General features: G+C 42.0%; 1 protein-coding gene across 1 annotated transcript in view; it reads left to right on the top strand.

Annotated features, from left to right (window-relative positions):
- SPA17 (sperm autoantigenic protein 17) overlaps positions 1 to 16,740 on the top strand; it is a 55,751-nt gene extending 39,011 nt beyond the window's left edge. Inside the window, exon 5 of the mRNA XM_075527905.1 lies at positions 16,119 to 16,740. Within this exon, the coding sequence (XP_075384020.1) occupies positions 16,119 to 16,286 (168 nt within the window). The 3' untranslated portion in view covers positions 16,287 to 16,740. The remainder of the gene's footprint in view (positions 1 to 16,118) is intronic.
- The last annotated feature ends 428 nt before the right edge of the window (positions 16,741 to 17,168 follow it).

Genomic DNA, 17,168 nt, shown 5'->3' with positions numbered 1-17,168 from the left:
CTAGTAGGGGGACCAGGCAAGAGGGAATAACTAAAAAGGAGTGTGAAAATGGAGTGTTGTCAAATGTGCAAAACAGGGGGTGGGTTTGTCTGGGGGTTGAGGGGGACCTGTCAATTCCCACCACAGAGATCTGGGAAGGAAAGGTAGGGTCTGAGTGAGAGGGGATCACAGAATAGATAGCCCCCATATCCACCAAGAAAGAGATGGACTCACCCGCTACCTGGAGCATGACCCTGGGCTCGGCGAGGGTTACCAGAGTCGAGGAGCCAGGGACTCTTCAGTCCATGAACCCCAGCAACTCCATACCTTGCAGCTCTGTGTCTAGAGTTTCCGGGATCTTGGCGTCTTGGCTTTGTGGAACCAGGGGCAGAGGCAGGGTCGGGCAGTCCAACTTCCGGTGGCCCGGCTGTTTGCACAGCAGGCAGGGCTTGGTAGGAAGGAAGCTTGGGGTTGGGGCAAGCTTTTGCCCAGTGGCCGTCGTGGCCACATTTGAAGCAGGCTCCTGGTGGTAAGCGCTGGCTCCCCTGGGGAGCGTGGTGATGGACAGGATTACCTGCCGGCTTCAGGGCTGCTACCAGGGCTTGGGAATGGAGACTAAACATCTGTTGGACCCTCGCCTGGCGAGTGGCCTCAGCCGTCTCCTCCCGGGTGTTGAAAACTTTAAGCGCTACTTTTACCAGATCCTGTATAGGGGTTTCAGGGCCCTCCTCAGCCTTTTTCAGCTTCTTTCTGATGTCAGAGGCTGACTGAGAGATGAAGTGAGAGGCTAAGATAGAAGCCCCGCTCTTATACCCTGGGTCTAAATGAATATATTTTGTGAGTACCTCCTGGAGGCAGTTAAGAAAGAGAGCAGGGTTTTCATCTGCCTTTTGGGTGACTTCCCTTATTTATGTCATAGTTGACAACCTTGCAGGAAACTGTTTCTAAGCCCCCAATGAGACACCTGAGCATTAGGTTTCTGTGGGGAAGGTCGGACCCCCGGCCAGGCTGGTAATCCCAACCAGAGTCTTCTGCGGGAATGATGTTTGCTCCTAAGGGGACATTTGGGTTGATGGCGTGGTCCTTGTCTGCTAGCTGGCAACCTGCATCAGAGACTCGTGCATGCTCCTTAGCGGTAAGGGTAGAAGCAAGGATTACTTGCATGTCATGTCAGGTTAAATCATACGTTCTAGTAATGTAAGTAAATTCCTTAATAAACTTAGAGGGGTCTGCCGAGAAAGAGCCCAGGCGGGTTTCTATCTGTGACAGGTCCTGTAAGAAAAAAGGGACGTGGGCCTGAACAAGCCCCTCTGCTCCTGAAACCTCTCTTAGCGGACAAAGGGCAGCGGGAGGGATGTGGGAACGGGTATGAGAGGCAACTGGTGAGGACAGGGGAGAGCTATTGGGTGGGTGATCGGCCAGAGCAGTGGGCGGAGAGGACTGATAGGGCGGTGGGAGCGGCACGCTGAGGATCTCGGCTGGCTCTTCAGGAATTTGGATAACGGGGGGGGGGGGGTTTGCTGAGGGGACCGGGCTAATAATATTTGGCGGGTGGAACAATGGCTACAGAGGTCAGGCAGAAACGCAAGTCCCCAAAAGCCTGCAAATAGGGGACTTCAGAATTCTTATCAGTCCTCTTGCAGAAATTGTCCAGGTCCTGTAGAACGTTGAAATCGAAAGTGCCAGTCGGAGGCCAATATGACTGGTTGTCAAGGTGGTACTGGGGCCAGGCAACTTGGTAGAGAAAAACAAGTTTTTTTCTTTCACAAGGTCTGAGTGTACCCCAGGCCAGAAAAAAATTTTAAGAGACAACCCAGTGGAGTCGTGAAGTAAATTTTGGATTGTCCCGCACCCATGGTGAGAGTAAGGGAGGAGGAGATAAAGAGATTCAGCTTACAGACACTGCAGAAGTGTGAATAGGAAACACACAGTCAGGTGAAACATCCCTAGGCTAACCCTCTGAGGGTTAGTCCAGTCTGGGGGGACAGCTGCGACTAGACCTACTGCCAACAGTCCCGTTAGGGGTAGGAATGCCAGAAAATAACTGTCAAGGCAGGAGGTGACAGGTCACATAAGAAGGGAGACAAATATGGGAGAGATAGAGAGGGAGAGAGAGCAAAGACAAGGTTTTAGTTTCCGGGTGAGTGAGACCAGACAGGAGGCACCCGGGCGTCCCCAAGTGAGTCCTTCATGGGATGGCGGTGAAGGAAGGAGGGACAGATTGGCAAGACGTCTCAAGGACGATCACTCCCCCAAGACCCTTGGAGTCGGCAGAAGGAGAATTCCCGGCACGGCGGCGTCTTGAACGGGAAGACTCCAGCGGAGCTCAAGAAACCGAAACCAAGCTTGGAGAGGGAGAAAAGAAAAAAAAAGAAACTCACCAGGGCAGCTGCAGACTGTTTTTTTTTTTTTTTTTGAACGCGCCCGAGCACTGAAGGTAAGCGCCACGCCTAAAGGTCCTTGAGATTTAGGGGAGAGAGGGGGGCTCTCAGGAGACCCTTAAAAGAGGGGGGAGCCACACGCCTCTTCCGGTTTTCGGAACCAAATTATAAGGTTTATTTGGGCGCGAAACAGAACCAGAGATACAATTAACGAAGTTTTAGAATCAGGCTTTATTGCGAAGTTTGCAGGCGGGTTCAGCAACTAAGGGTATTGAGCTATTGAAGCCGCGTCGTGGGAAATTTTTGCTGTGGTTTTTATACCCCCTGTTGGTAGGCACAGCTGGGGGGGGGGGGCGCGTGCTTACAGAAGGGTTCTAAAAAGGAGAAACAGTCGTTAAACTTTTTCTGGGAATTGGGTAGGAGTTGAACAAACAAGCTGAGCAAGCATCCTTTGAGTGAAAACATGCACTTTTGGACATTTGTGGCTTACCAAAGAGAAGGGGAGGCCGAAGGGAGTGAGAGGCCAGTTAGGGGTAAGTTTCAAGAACTAAAATGGAAGCGCCTGATTCAAAATGGAGTTTCTTGTGCCAAGGCCAGACACATACATCAATTGTGCAAAGCACATTTGTACATTCATTACCCTCATCATTCTCCAAACATTTGCCCTCCACCTAAGTCCCTGGCATAAATTCCTCATTCCCCCTCCCTCCCTGAAGAACTCTTGATAATTCAAAAAATATTTTGTCATATCTTGCCCTGTCAGACATCTCCCTTCACCCACTCTTCTGTTGTCCGTCCACCAGGGAGGAGATCACATGTAGATCATTGTATTTGGTCCCCCCTTTCAAACCCACCCTCCCTCCACCCTCCCAGTATCACTAATTCCACTGGTCCTGAAGGGAGCATCCACTCTGGATTGCCTGTGTTTCCAGTTCCTATCTGAACCAGTTTCCAGTTCCTATCTGTACCAGTGTACATCCTCTGGTTTAGCCATATCCTTAAGGCAGAATTGGGATCATGATAGTGGGGGAGGAGGAAGCATTTAGGAACTAGAGGACGGTTGTATGTTTCATCGTTGCTACATCGCACCCTGATTGGCTCATCTCCTCCTCGAGATCCTTCTGTAAAGGGTTGTTCAGTGGCCTACAAATGGGCCCCCACTCTGCACTCCCCACCTCATTCACTATGGTTTTTAGTTCTGATGATCCCTTAGACATCTCATGATTGCACAGGTTGGTGTGTTTCTTCCATGTGGGTTTTGTTGCTTCTGAGCTAGATGGCCGCTTGTTTACCTTCAAGCTTTTAAGACCCCAGATGCTATATGTTTTGATAGCCAGGCACCATCAGCTTTCTTCACCACATTTACTTATTCACCTGCATTGTCTTCAGCAGTTGTGTAGGGAAGGTGAGCATAATAGAATGCCTATTTAATAGAAGAAAGTATTCTTCATTGAGGGAGTACTTGAGTGGAGGCCCAATGTCCATCTGCTACCTTAATACTAAAACTAAATATATGCACATAGATCTATTTCTCCATCCTCATACATAAATACATTTGCACATTTACATGCCTTTATTTAGACCTCTATAAATGCTCTTTGCCTCCTAGCTCTTTCCTCTATTTCCTTTGACTTTCCTCTAGTCCCACTATCATGCTCAGTCTTCACTTGAGTTTCAGTAATTCCTCTTGGTTACATTACCCCTGATCACGCCCTGCCAGGCCTCCTAAACCTACCTCACTCCCGATTTTGATCACTTGTTGTTCCCCTGTCCCTAGGTTTGTTGATACCACTACCTTTCCCCCAACCTCCTCCTCTCCCATGTCCCCCCGGAACTGTCGGTCCCATTGTTTTCTCCTCCAGGTTGTTCATCCACCCTATTTTAGACAGAGCTGTGGAGATAATAACATGCACAAAAACAAGAAAGAGCAAAAATAAGCAACAATCTACGACAAAACAACTACAACAACAAACTAATGACCAAAACAAAACACAATAAGAAAGAAAAACTTGTAGTTAGTTCAAGGACTGTTTGTTGGCCTTTAGGAGTGTTTTTCAGTCCTGTCTGTTGGGGCACCATGCCCTAGCCCAAAAGTCTACCTTCAGCATTCTCTGAAGACCTCACCGCTCCATTCCCTTTCTGTTCTGTTGCACCCCCTTAGTGTTATTCCTCGGTGTGGCGGGATCAGATTGGGTGTGATTCCCACACTGTGTCTCCAGTGTTGTCTCCTGTAGGGCTATGGGACAATGAGGGACATCATGTCACATAGTGGGGCCGGCCATGTGGTCCTCTCTGTGGACTGGCTGCTCTGATTAGGAATATTGTCCACAAGGCCTGGTGGGCCAGGATGTGCTCCACTCTCTTCTCGTCCCCCTTCATCTCCTCCTGTGTGCTCTGATCAGGTATGTTCCTCTCCCAGAGCCGCAGTTTCAATATCGTCCTTTGAAATAAATTCTTCTAGAGGGAGGGGCATGTATCCATGTAGTAGTTTGGATTGGGACTAGCCCCTCAGACCTCTCCACTGGTTCCCTACTCCATGCCGGCATGTTGCATTCACATCTTAGAGCACTGAGGTGAAGTTGTTTTCCTCTGGAAAACAATACCCTCTCCTTGGGTGGGTTAGTACCCTGTGCCTCTGCTACCCATTTCTTATTATATTTTTCCTTTCCCCGCCTCCTTTTTAGTTGTCTACCATATGTATCCCTTTATTTGGTCTGGTCCTTGCCATACTACCTAGCCCTCACTCCAGGACTGTTTTTATACAGTAGCTTTTCCCCTATTCCCTATTCGTATTTTTTTAAAAGCTTACCTCAGCGGACTCATGTTGTACTTGTCCTTTTGTGCTTGCCTTACTTCGCTTAGCATGATTTCTTCCAGTTCTTCCCGGCATCAATGTGCTTCAGACGTTCATCACTGCTTTTTAGCAATGTGTAGTTCTCTATTGTATGTCTATACTACAGCTTTTTAATCCACTCATCAGTTGATGAAATTTGGGTTGTTTCCAACTCCTTGCAATTGTGAGCTGTGCCTCAAAGAACACTGGAGCACAAATGAATGGCCTTGATTTGTTTCTTGCCTCTTCTGGGTATATGCCCAGTAGGGGGATTGCTGACCTTTAGGAGTTGTATGGTAACTCAATTTCCATCTGTTTTAGATATCGCCAGATTGATTTCCCTAGTGGCTGTACATACTTACAGGTACACCAGTAGTGAATGAGAGTTCCTGTCTCCCCACAGCCCCTCCAACACTTGTTGCTTTCTGATTTTTGAATTGGGCTATCTTTGAGGGTGTTTGGTGATACCTAATTGTTGTTTTAATTTTCATTTATTTTATGGCTAAAGATCAAAAACATTTTCTCATATGTTTGTTGGCCATTCCGATTTCTACCCCTGTGAACATTCTGTTCAGGTCCATTGCTCACCTCCTTAATGGAAAATAGGTTTTTTTTCTTTTTGGAAGCTAGCAGATAATTGTAGATTTTAGTAATAAGGCCTTTGTCTGATGTATCCTTGCTAAAGATGTTTTCCCAGTCAGTGGACTCTCTTATTACTCTCTTGGTGAATTCTTTGTATGTACACTGATATTTTATCTTCAGTATATCCCATTTGTCAATTTATGCCTCCTCTGTGTTTGTGTCCTTCCCTATTTCTGATAGCAAACTTCTCAATTTGGTCCCAATTCCCTCACTGATGGCCCTAATAATGTGGGGTTTAACTTCAAGGTCTGTACTCTACCTTGAGTTTAGTCTTGTGCATAGAGTAAGATAAAGGTCTTGCTTCATTTTTCTGCAGGTAAATAACCATTTTTCCCAGCACCACTTGTTAAAGAGGGCATCTGCTTCCCATTGGATATTTTTGAGGCCTTTATCAAAGATCAATTGTCTGTATGTTGATGACTTTACTTATGGGTTTTCAGTTCTTTTCCATTGATATGAATATCTGTCATTGTACCAATACCATGTGGTTTTGACAACTGGGGCTGTATAGTATGTGCTAAAGTCAGGTAAAGCAAGCCCTCTGACTGTGTCCTTCTTCTTGAGGAGTTCTCTGCTAATTCTGGGCTTCTTCCCTCTCCGTATGAAGTTGGTCATCAGTTTTTCCCTTTCTTTGAAGAAAGATTAGGGTAATTATATCGGGGTTACATTAAACTAATATAGTGCCTTAGGCAGAACTGATATCTTAACTATACTGAGTCTTCCAATCGACGAGCATGGGATAATCTTCCATTTGTTGAGGTCACTCTTGTTTTCTTGTAATAATGTTCTGAAGTTTTGGATTCTTTTAGTCAGGTATATCCCTAGATATTTCAGTTTGTGTTTGGTTACTGTAAAGAGTATCGCCTTTTTGATCTCCTCTTCTGTGGTTTTATCCAATGTGGACTGATGGACTTCTGTTTGTTGATCTTGTATCCTGCCACTCTGCCAAACTCCTCTATTGCTTCCAGTATGCCCCTTGTGGAGCTTTTGGGATTTTCCACATATAAAATCATATCATCTGCGAATAACGATAGTTTCACCTCTTCCTTCCCCAGATGAGTACTTTTGATGTCTTTTCTTTGCCTTATGCTATTAGCTAAAACCTCCAGCACGATATTAAATAACAGTGGGGACAAGGGCATCCTTCTCTGGTCCCCTTTTCAGTGGGATTGTGTTAGTCTTTTCTCCATTGACTACAACATTGGCTGTTGGTTTTTCATATATAGCTTGTATTGTCTTGAGGAATTTTCCTTCCATTCCTATCTTCTCAAGTGTCTTAAATAGGAACTGGTTTTGGATGTTGTCGAATGCTTTTTCTACATCTATTGATATTATCATGTGGTTCTTAACATTTTTCACATCAATGTGATGAATAATACTAATGATCTTTCGTATGTTCGACCATCCCTGTATACCTGGTATGAATCCCACTCGGTCATGGATTATTTTTTATATATACTTTTGTATACTCTTGACTAGTATTTTGTTCAGGATTTTTGCATCAGTGTTCATTAAGCAGATTGGTCTTTAGTTCTCAATTCTTTTGGACCCTTGCCTAGTATTGGTATCAGAGTCATACTAGATTTATAGAAGGAGTTGGGAGTTTTCCGTCTTTTTCTATGTTCTGGAAGAGTTTGTGTAGGATTGCTATTAGTTCTTTCCTAAATGCTTTGTAGAATTTTCCAGTGAAGCCATCTGATCCAGGGGACTTTTTTGTTGGCAATCCCTTGATAACCTTGTCTATTCTATTGCTGTGTGTCTGTTGAGATTCTTGAATTCCATTGGGGATAGTCTAGGAAGGGATTGTTTTTCCAAAAATGTCTTCCAACTTGTTGAATTCGTTAGCGTACAATCTTTTTTTTATACTGTGTAATTATTCTTTTGATTTCATTAAGGTCTGTTGTAATGACCCCTCTTTCATCCCTTATTCTTGCTATTGAAATTTGTTCACTCCTTTCTTTGGTTAGGTTTGCCAGCCATCTTTTGATTCTGTTTGTCTTTTCAAAGAACCAACTTTAACATGAATAATTTTTTCTATAGTTTTCCCTCTCCTGAATCTCAGCGCAGACTTTTATTATTCATTTTCTCTTGCTATTAGGATTGTCCTGCTTACTCTGCTCTAGTTGTTGTAAATTTTGTACCAACATATGAATCATAAGCCTCTCTTCTTTTCTCAGGTGTGCATGTATTGCTATGAAATTTCCTCTGATAATTGCCTTTGCTGTGTCCCATGAGTTTTGGTATATCATGTGCTCGTTCTCATTGGTTTCTAGAAATTTCCTAATTTCATATCTGATCTGTGCCACTATGAATTCCTTCTGCAGTAGAGAGTTATTCAACCTCCTATTGTTTGATCTTGTTTTCTTTGTTTTTCTTTTGTTGATTTCCAGCCTTATGGCACAGTGGTCAGAGAGTGAGGTCAGTATAATATCAATGTGCTTAAATTTATGTAGATTCACCTTCTGCCCCAGCATGTGGTCTTTCTTCGAACATCTGCCAGGCTGATTTGAAAAGAATATGAATTTTTTTGTATTTGGATGAAAAACTCATAAATGTCTATCAGGTCAAATTATATCATTGTAGTGTTTACATCTCTAGCCACCTTGTTGAATTTCTTTTCCAGTGATCTGTCTTTCTCAAAGAGCGTTATATTTAAGTCACCCATTATAATTTTTGAGGCTATGATTTCTTTTTTCATCTTTGGAATGTTTGGTTGCTGTATTCAGAGTGTCTCCTAATTGGGGAATATATGGTTGCAATGCTTAGTGATTCTTTGCCTACCATTCCCTTGAGCATTATATAGTGTCCCTCCTTATACCTCATTTTATGATTTGCACTTTGAGGTCAATGTTATCTGAGATTAGGATTGCAACCCTGCTTTTTTTTTTAATGGCTGTTTGCTTGGTATGCCTTTCACCAGCCTTTGATTTTCAGCTTATTTTTGTCTGTAGCCTTGAGAAGTATTTTCTGTGGGCAGCAGATTTATGGGTTGTGTTTAATAAGCCAGTCTGCTAGTCTCCGTCTTTTAATGCCCAAATTCAGGCTATTGATATTCAGGGTTATTATCTCCAACTGCAGACTCTGTGATGTCATCTTATACCTTTTGTTTTGGGTGTTTTCCTACCTTCCTTTCTCATTAGTGTGTTGTGCATGCAGGTGTGTATATCATTCTTGCCTTCTTTCCATCCTTAAGCCAATGCTATATTGGGGTCTGTTTTCTCTTTGTTTCCCTCTGAGTAAGATTGTTCTATTTGACGGTCTCTTATTTATGCTTGGTGATATGTTATTCTTCTGCCAATACTGGGTCAACAAGAATCTTTTGTAGGGCTGGATTCCTTCTAACGTATTCGTTGAGGTTTTCCTTTTCTGAGAAGACTAATTTTTCCATTTATCTTGATCAATAATTTGGCTGGGTAGAGTATTTTTGAGTTTGCATTGTTTTCCTTCAATATTTAGAATGTGTTGCTCCACTGTCTCCTCTTCTTCATAGTTTCTGCTGATGGGTCTTAGCATATTCTTATTTGGGAACCTTTATGTTATTGCTTATTTTTCCCTAGCTGCTCTTATGATTTTCTCCTTTCCTTCAAAGTTGGATAGTTTAACTATTATGTGACTTGGTGACTTCTTGAGATTCAGTCTAACTGGTGTTCTTTCAGCCTCATGAATGATTGCCTGGTTTTCAGTTATTAAGCTGGGGAAGTTTTCCTCCAAGAATTCTCTCACTATTGTTGCAGATGACTTCTTTGTTGTGTATTTTTCCGTTAATCCAATAATTCTAAACTTATTCCTATTCATAGTGTCAGACATAGCTCTTAGGTTTTCTTCAGATTCTCTGATGATATTATTAGACTTTTGTTCACGTTTTTTGAAGTCTGTATGGCTGTCCTCCAAGTAACTGATGCGGTTCTCTGCTTCCTCCAGTTGATTCTTGAAGTCCGTGTTTCTGCTACTGGTTTTTGTTATCTCCTCCCTAAGCTCCTGCATTTCCCTTTGGTGTGTGGCCTTTATCTCCTCTATCATTTCATCCTTTTTCTGTATTGTTTCCCTCATATCCTGTATGAATCCTAACAGCATTTTAAAAATTTCTTTCTTTGGCACCTCAGTGTCTGATTCTTCTCTGCATGTCGTTATGTTCAGGACATCTTCTGCCATTGCCTTTTTTCCTCCTGTTTTTTTATGTTGGGGCTGATGGCTGTTTGCATTGCACTGTTTTAGAGGAGCCAGGTGCCATTTTCCAGGGAGTCGAAGAGCACTGGCTCTCTCTGGGAGACCCTTATGAATGCTTCTTCGAACTGGCTACAGCTAAATTCACTATGGAATTACCCTACCACTTTATCATTCTGTGACTTCCCTCTCAGGGGAGTGACCCAGAGGCTGATGGGTTTCCTGCTTTGGTGTTGCAGAGGTTGGGCAGAGGTCCCTGCAGCAGCTTGGAACATTGAGGAATGTTGGCCGAGCTGTTTCAGTCCCCAGGTATGCATGCAGAAATTCCCCGGTAAGAATTTGGACAGAGTATCCCTTGGTGGATGTCAGTAGGGCTTTCCCCAGCCTCAGGCTAGCTGCCCAGTGTTGAGCTCACCTAGCTGAGTGTGGTGCAGGCATAATTTCCCTAGGCTAAGGAGAGTGTTCTGGAGGTCTTCAGTGGAGTGTGTAAGAACAGGAAAGAGACAATGAGGAGGGGGAAAAAATTAAAAGTAAGCCCACTGAGACTGTGGCGGTTATAGAGAAGAGAGGGAAACAAAAGTAGCAATTTAGCTGAGTCCCAGTCCCTGCCCGTGGAGCTGCAAGGGTGTAGTCCCCGCCCCGAGGGGCCACAAACTGTGGCTGTGTAGAAATTAAGCCCCCACCCGTGCAAACTCTAAATGGTCCCGGATCCGGCAGAGACAATGGTGGCGATAAGGTCAAGCTCTAGCTGGCCTCTACTGTGGTAAGCCAAAAGCCCCCACACCTCAAAACCATCTGGGTCTGTGGTTACATATCTTTATGATGCTCCTCTGGTGGTCCAGCAATGTTGAATTTCCCTCTGAGCAACTCCCCTGGACTGAATTCTGTGAAATCCCTCTGGTATATATTAATCCATTACTATCTTCCCAAAAGTCCTCCATATCTTTTAATTCCATGTCTTCATTAACTTTTTGAAACCCTGTGCTATTCGTAAATAGAAACCATCTGGAAGTATATATGTATGTGTATATGTATATATATGCACTAATAAACTTAACACACACATATATAGGAGGGGGTATCCAAAAAAACTGGAATTGTGTTGGGTGGAGTGGAGCTTTCATACTATGCGTTTTCCCTGCTTTCGTAATATACATTATCCCTGCTAGGTGAGCATCAAGCAACTTGCTCTGACTTAGTGCATCCAGTGACATCACCTGAGAAGGTTCTCTCTAGTCACAGTGAATATTTTCATGAGTAGTTTTGCTTGAACCTCATTTTTTTGATGGCTGATTTAAGAAAACAATGTGTGGCTGTGAAATTCTGTTTCCTGCTTTGGAAATATGCTGCAGAAATTATTGTGATGTTGAACACAGCTTACGAGGTCAGTGCTATGGTAAAAACTCAAGTGTACGAGTAGTTTTCTCATTTCAAAAAAGGTGAAATGTTCATTGATGAGAAAGCTCATTATGGACATCCATTAACTTCCTGAACAAAAATGTCAACTTGTAGTACATTTGGAGTTCATTCCATTAGGTCATCCTGTTAATCAAGCTTCCTATTGAGAGGCTCTGAAAGATAGTGTAATAGTGTGTGACAAAAATGTCCTTATTTGTGGCAGATGGGGGGATTGGTTTTGGCACCATGATAATGCACCAGCTCATGTAACCATCTCAGTGTGCCACTTTTTTGGTAAAAAACAGCATGCCTCTCATGCCACACACTCCATAATCACCTGACCTCACTCCATGCAACTTCTTTTTGTTTCCACTTATGAAGAGGGACATGAAAAGACAGAGATTTAATGATATAGAAAAGGTGAAGGAGGTGCTGTCAGCCATCCAAACAGATAAATTTGAAACATATTTCCAAGAATGGAATCAGAGATTTGACAAATGTATTAAGTGTAACGGAGAGTATTTTGAAGATGATAAGGTTGTTTTGTAAAAAAAAAATGAAATGCATAGCTTTGTAACAAAATATTCCGTGTGTGTGTTTATATATTCAATCCATAATAATCGTTACTTCTGAGAAGTATAAGTTTCTCAGTGATATTTAGGATTTTTACATTACCAGTATCACTTTTATAATTTAAAAACTTATACAGTAGTTCTCATTTTTCTGAGGTTTCATTTTCTGAAGTTTCAATTACTGGGCAATCAATGTCAGTCCAAAAATAGTAGCTGAGCAGGAAGTCACAATACCTAGTCATTCATCTCACATAACTTTTATTAGAGAACACTGTTATACTTATTCTACTTTATTGTTTCTTTTAAATCATTTTATTAGAATCTAATACAACTCTTGTCACAATCCATAAATACATCAATTGTGGAAAGCACATCCATATATTCATTGCCCTCATCATTCTCAAAACATTTGCTCTCCATTTAAGCCCCTGGCATCAGGTCCTCATTTTTCCCCTCCCTCCCCACTCCCCACTTCCTCATGAGCCCTTGACAATTTATAAATTATTATTTTGTCATATCTTGCCCTGTCCGATGTCTTCCTTCACCCATTTTTCTGTTATCCATTCCCCAAGGGAGGAGGTCACATGTAGATCCTTGTAATCAGTTCCTTCTTTACAACCCACTCTCCCTCTATGCTCCCAGTATCTCCATTCACACCACTGGTCCTGAAGGGATCATCCACCCTTGATTCCCTGTGCTTCCAGTACCTATCTGTACCAATGCACATCCTCTGGTCTAGCCAGACTTTCAAGGTAGAATTTGCATCATTATAGTGGGGGGGAGGGGGGGAACGCATTTAAGAACTAGAGGAAAGTTGTATTTTTCATCGTTGCTACATTGCACCTTGACTGGCTCATCTCCTTCCTGAGACTACTCCGCCAGGGGATCTCCAGTGGCCGACAAGTGGACTTTGGGTCTCCACTCTGCACTCCCCCCATTCACTATGGTAAGATTTTTTTTTTTTTTGCTCTGATGATGCCTAATACCTGATCCCTTCGACACCTCATGATCTCACAGGCTGGTGTGCTTCTTCCATGTGGGCTTTGTTGCTTCTGAGCTAGATGGCCACTTGTTTACCTTCAAGCCTTTAAGATCCCAGACACCATACCTTTTGATAGCTGTACACCATCAGCTTTCTTCGCCATATTTGCTTATGCACCCATTTGTCCTCAGCGATTATATCATGGAGGTGTGCACCCAATGATATGAATTTTTTGTTCTTTGATGCCTGATAACTGATCCCTTCGGCACCTCATGATCATGCAGGCTGGTGTGTACTTCCGTGTGGGCTTTGTTGCTTCTGAGCTAGGTGGCCGCTTGTTTACCCTCAAGCTTTTAAGACCCCAGGTGCTATATCTTTTGATAGCCGGGCACCATCAGCTTTCTTCATCACCACATTTGCTTATTCACCTGCTGTGTCTTCAGCGGTTATGTCGAGAAGGTGAGCATCATAGAATGTCTATTTAATAGAAGAAAGTATTCTTGCATTGAAGGAGAACTTGAGTGGAGGCCCAATGTCCGTCTGCCACCTTAATACTAAGCCCATAAATATAGGCACATAGATCTATTTCCCCATCATCATATATAAATATATTTGCATATGTACATGTTTTTATCTAGACCTCTATAAATGCCCTTTGCCACCCAGCTCTTTCCTCTATTTCCCTTGAATTTCCTCCTGTCCCACTATCATGTTCAGTCCTCACCTGGGTTTCATCAATTCCTCTTGGTTACATTACCCTTGATCATGCCCTACCAGGTTTCCCACACCCACTTCACCTCCAATTTGGATCACTTGTTGTTCCCTTGTCCCTGGGTTTGTTAACACCACTTCCTTTCCCCCCACCACTCCCTATCCCATGTCCCCCGGAACTGTTGGTCCTGTTGTTTTCTCCTCCACATTGTTCATCCAGCCTATCTTATTTAGACAGACCTGCGGAGATAATAGTATGCACAAAAACAAGACAGAGCAAAACCAAGCAACAATATACAACAACAACAAATCACTGACAAAGAACAAAACAAAATACAACAAGAAAGAAAAGCTTGTAGTTAGTTCAAGGATCATTTGTTGGCCTTTAGGAGTGTTTTCTAGTCCAGTCTGTTAGGGCACCACGCCCTGGCTCCAAAGTCTACCTTCAGCGTTCCCTGGGGACCTTGCTGCTCCATTCCCTTGCTGTTCCGCTGCACTCCCCCAGCGCTTTGCCTTGGTGTGGCGGAATCAGATTGGCTGCAATTCCTACACTGTGTCTCCGGTGTTGTCCTCCGTAGGGCCAAGCGTCAGTGAGGGGCGTCATGTTTATTCTACTTTATTGTTGTTGTTAATCTCTTATTGTGCCTAATTTAAACCTTAAACTTTTCATAAGTATCAATGTATGCAATCTGCAAGGTCAGTAGTTGGAAACCACCAGCCACTCCTTGGGAGAACGACTATGTGGTAGATATAAAATAGTTTGTCAGTTTCAGGATTAAGAGTATAGGGATGGAGTCTAGCTTGTCAATTAGATCATAGCCAATGAGGCTACTGTGTTGGCATGGCCTTCTGATATTTCTGGGAAATCTGGCATTTCCTCCTTGAAAGGGGGAGACTCTCTGCTCACACCCTGGGAGACATAGCAGCTTACAAGACACATGGACCCACCCTGATGCAGAGACCCCTGCCAGTGCTGAGATGTTTCCAATGACACTGGATCCAAAGACTTTCTACCCACTTGCCTGCGTTCTTCTATATTTGGCATCATTACATGTGTTCATGAGTTTATAGAGGACTTTATAGATTGGTATCGGACATATGGGTTAATATTGGGCTGATGGACTTGATCTGGACTGGGCTTGAATGTTTCCTCAATATACAATTGCTCTTGTATATAAATCTCTTTCTTATACACATATGTGTGTCCATGGATTTTTTTCTCTGGTCTACCCAGACTAACACATTATGGTACCAGGATTGGGGTACTAGAGAGACAAATCATAAAGATGTAGAATAGATATGTGTTTAACATCTGCCTCATTGTAGTAGTAGTTCTTTGGCTAGCCAGAAGTCAGATATATCCTTGCAGCTTACTGAGTTGTTTTCTAGAAAGAATATGGGAAGTTAAGGCTTTGATTATTTGGTTTGGTTGTAGTCTTTGGTTATTCCTGTGTGAAATGGTAAAAATAAATGTTAATAGTTACAGTCTCAAAAACTCACAGTAGTTCTACCCTGTGTGGTCGGGTCACTATGAGTTGACATCAACTCAATGCCAGTGAATTTTCATTTTTTACAAGGCTTAGTATTATCCATGGTTCCAGGTATCCACTGAGGACCTTATGGGTCACCTAAGACGACTATTAGAAACTATGTATGTGTTGAATTCTGCAGTTAAGACCCATGAATTTCACTGCTTGTAAATTATACCTACATTTTTCAAAAATGAAAAAAGCTATATACCAAAGAACAACCAATCATGTTACAACTGACATCATTAGACTGAGAAAATGAAATTTTATTTTATATGTATGATTTTGATTAGCTATTTATTGAAAAAGTGTCCTGGCAGTGCAGTGGGTATAAGCTTTCTAGCCAAAAGTTTGGCAGTTTCGAACCACCAAATGGTCTGTTACAGAACACTTAGGCAATTTGTTTCCATAAAAAAATGTACAGCCTTGGAAACCTTGGAAAAATTCTACTTCGTCCTATAGGCTCACTGTGAATCAGAATAGAGTTGATTGCATTGGTTTGGTTTGGTTAATCATTGAGAAATTATGAATTTGACCTCCTAATCTTCTTATGCAATTATGAATATTTTAAGACAGCACATTTACTATTCTGCTTGACATTTTTACCAGTTTCAAGGATTCTTTCATATTTCTCCCCAAAATGTTATTGCTCAGGAAACTGTTAAATAGGAGCTATTTTGACAAAAAGGAAAAAAAGAGCTGGCAGTGATGTTTTATTGCAGAGAAATATTAAAAAGTGACAAAACAAAATGCCTGCTATTTTGGCATTCACCATTTGGTTCATATACAATGTGACAGTATATAAAACTCCTTTAGGAAGTCACAGATCTCAGATTGCTTAATCCCTAAATTGACAAAATGTATGCATTTATTATGGGATCAAAAATAGGAGCATTTAACGATCTTGTAATTTTTCTTTTTTCAAAGGAATCCTCAGAGGAAGAAAAGGAAAAAGAGGAGCTTGCTGCCCTCAAAATTCAATCAGTCTATCGGGGACATTTAGCCAAAGAAAAAGTGAAGAAGATGAAATCAGGTGAAGGGGAAAAAGAGGAAGAAGAGGAAGAAGAGGAAAAGGCAGAAGAGGAAACAGCTTGAAGAGACTGCTTTCATTCCAGGAAACATGAAAAAAAAATCATCAACCTGTGTGAGATTGTCATTTTTTTTTTTTTGCCTTAGTAAGGGAGATTAGATGTAGTCAGAAAACATTTGTTGCTGTTGTGAAAATCTGTCGTGAGCATTTGTCTAATAAATATGCCACTTGAAGATTTTTCTGAGATTATAAATATCATTACTCTTTCTCCCAAACTTAACATATAGAGGTCCATTGATTAATAGAAGACTTCAAAAAATTATGTTTCGATTCAAAATCCATGAACATTTTGGAGGTCCCTTATAGAATTGAGTGCCTGAATTTTACGGATCACAAAGATTATATAGCACTTACCATTATCCAGTGAATAAATACTTTCCATAACATCCTGGAAAATATGATTCGGTAGCTATTTGACTCCAAGCAATAGACAATCTTTTAAGAGTAGTCCACTTAAATTTTTGATATCTTAAATTAATAGAAAGATAAGCCCAGTCTAAAATTTACCTCCCTTAAAGTTTCAACCATTGTTTTTTGCGTGTCATTCATGCATTCACTTATTTATTTAAAGCATGTTAGATACTGTTCATATGCTTGAATATAGTACTGAATAGTTGTTCTTATATGCATGCAGCTTAGTCTTCCATTTTTCTTGCTCTTCAGAGCGCCATACAACAAGACTTAATATATAATCATTGAATAAAAACAAAATCTATCATAACTCCCAAGGGAAAAAGTTGAGGCTTTCTACTCTCATAAAGATGAACAGATTCAGAAACCCACAAGAAGAAATTCTAACCTGCCCTATAGGGTTGCTATGGGTCTGTATGAATTTGATGGCAGTAAGTTTAGTTCCCAATATTTTTAAAATCATAACTCTAGTACTC

The sequence above is a fragment of the Tenrec ecaudatus genome, chromosome 12 (genome assembly GCF_050624435.1).
Source record: "Tenrec ecaudatus isolate mTenEca1 chromosome 12, mTenEca1.hap1, whole genome shotgun sequence".
Lineage (NCBI taxonomy): Eukaryota > Metazoa > Chordata > Mammalia > Afrosoricida > Tenrecidae > Tenrec > Tenrec ecaudatus.
This window is presented reverse-complemented; position numbering and strand designations above follow the sequence as displayed.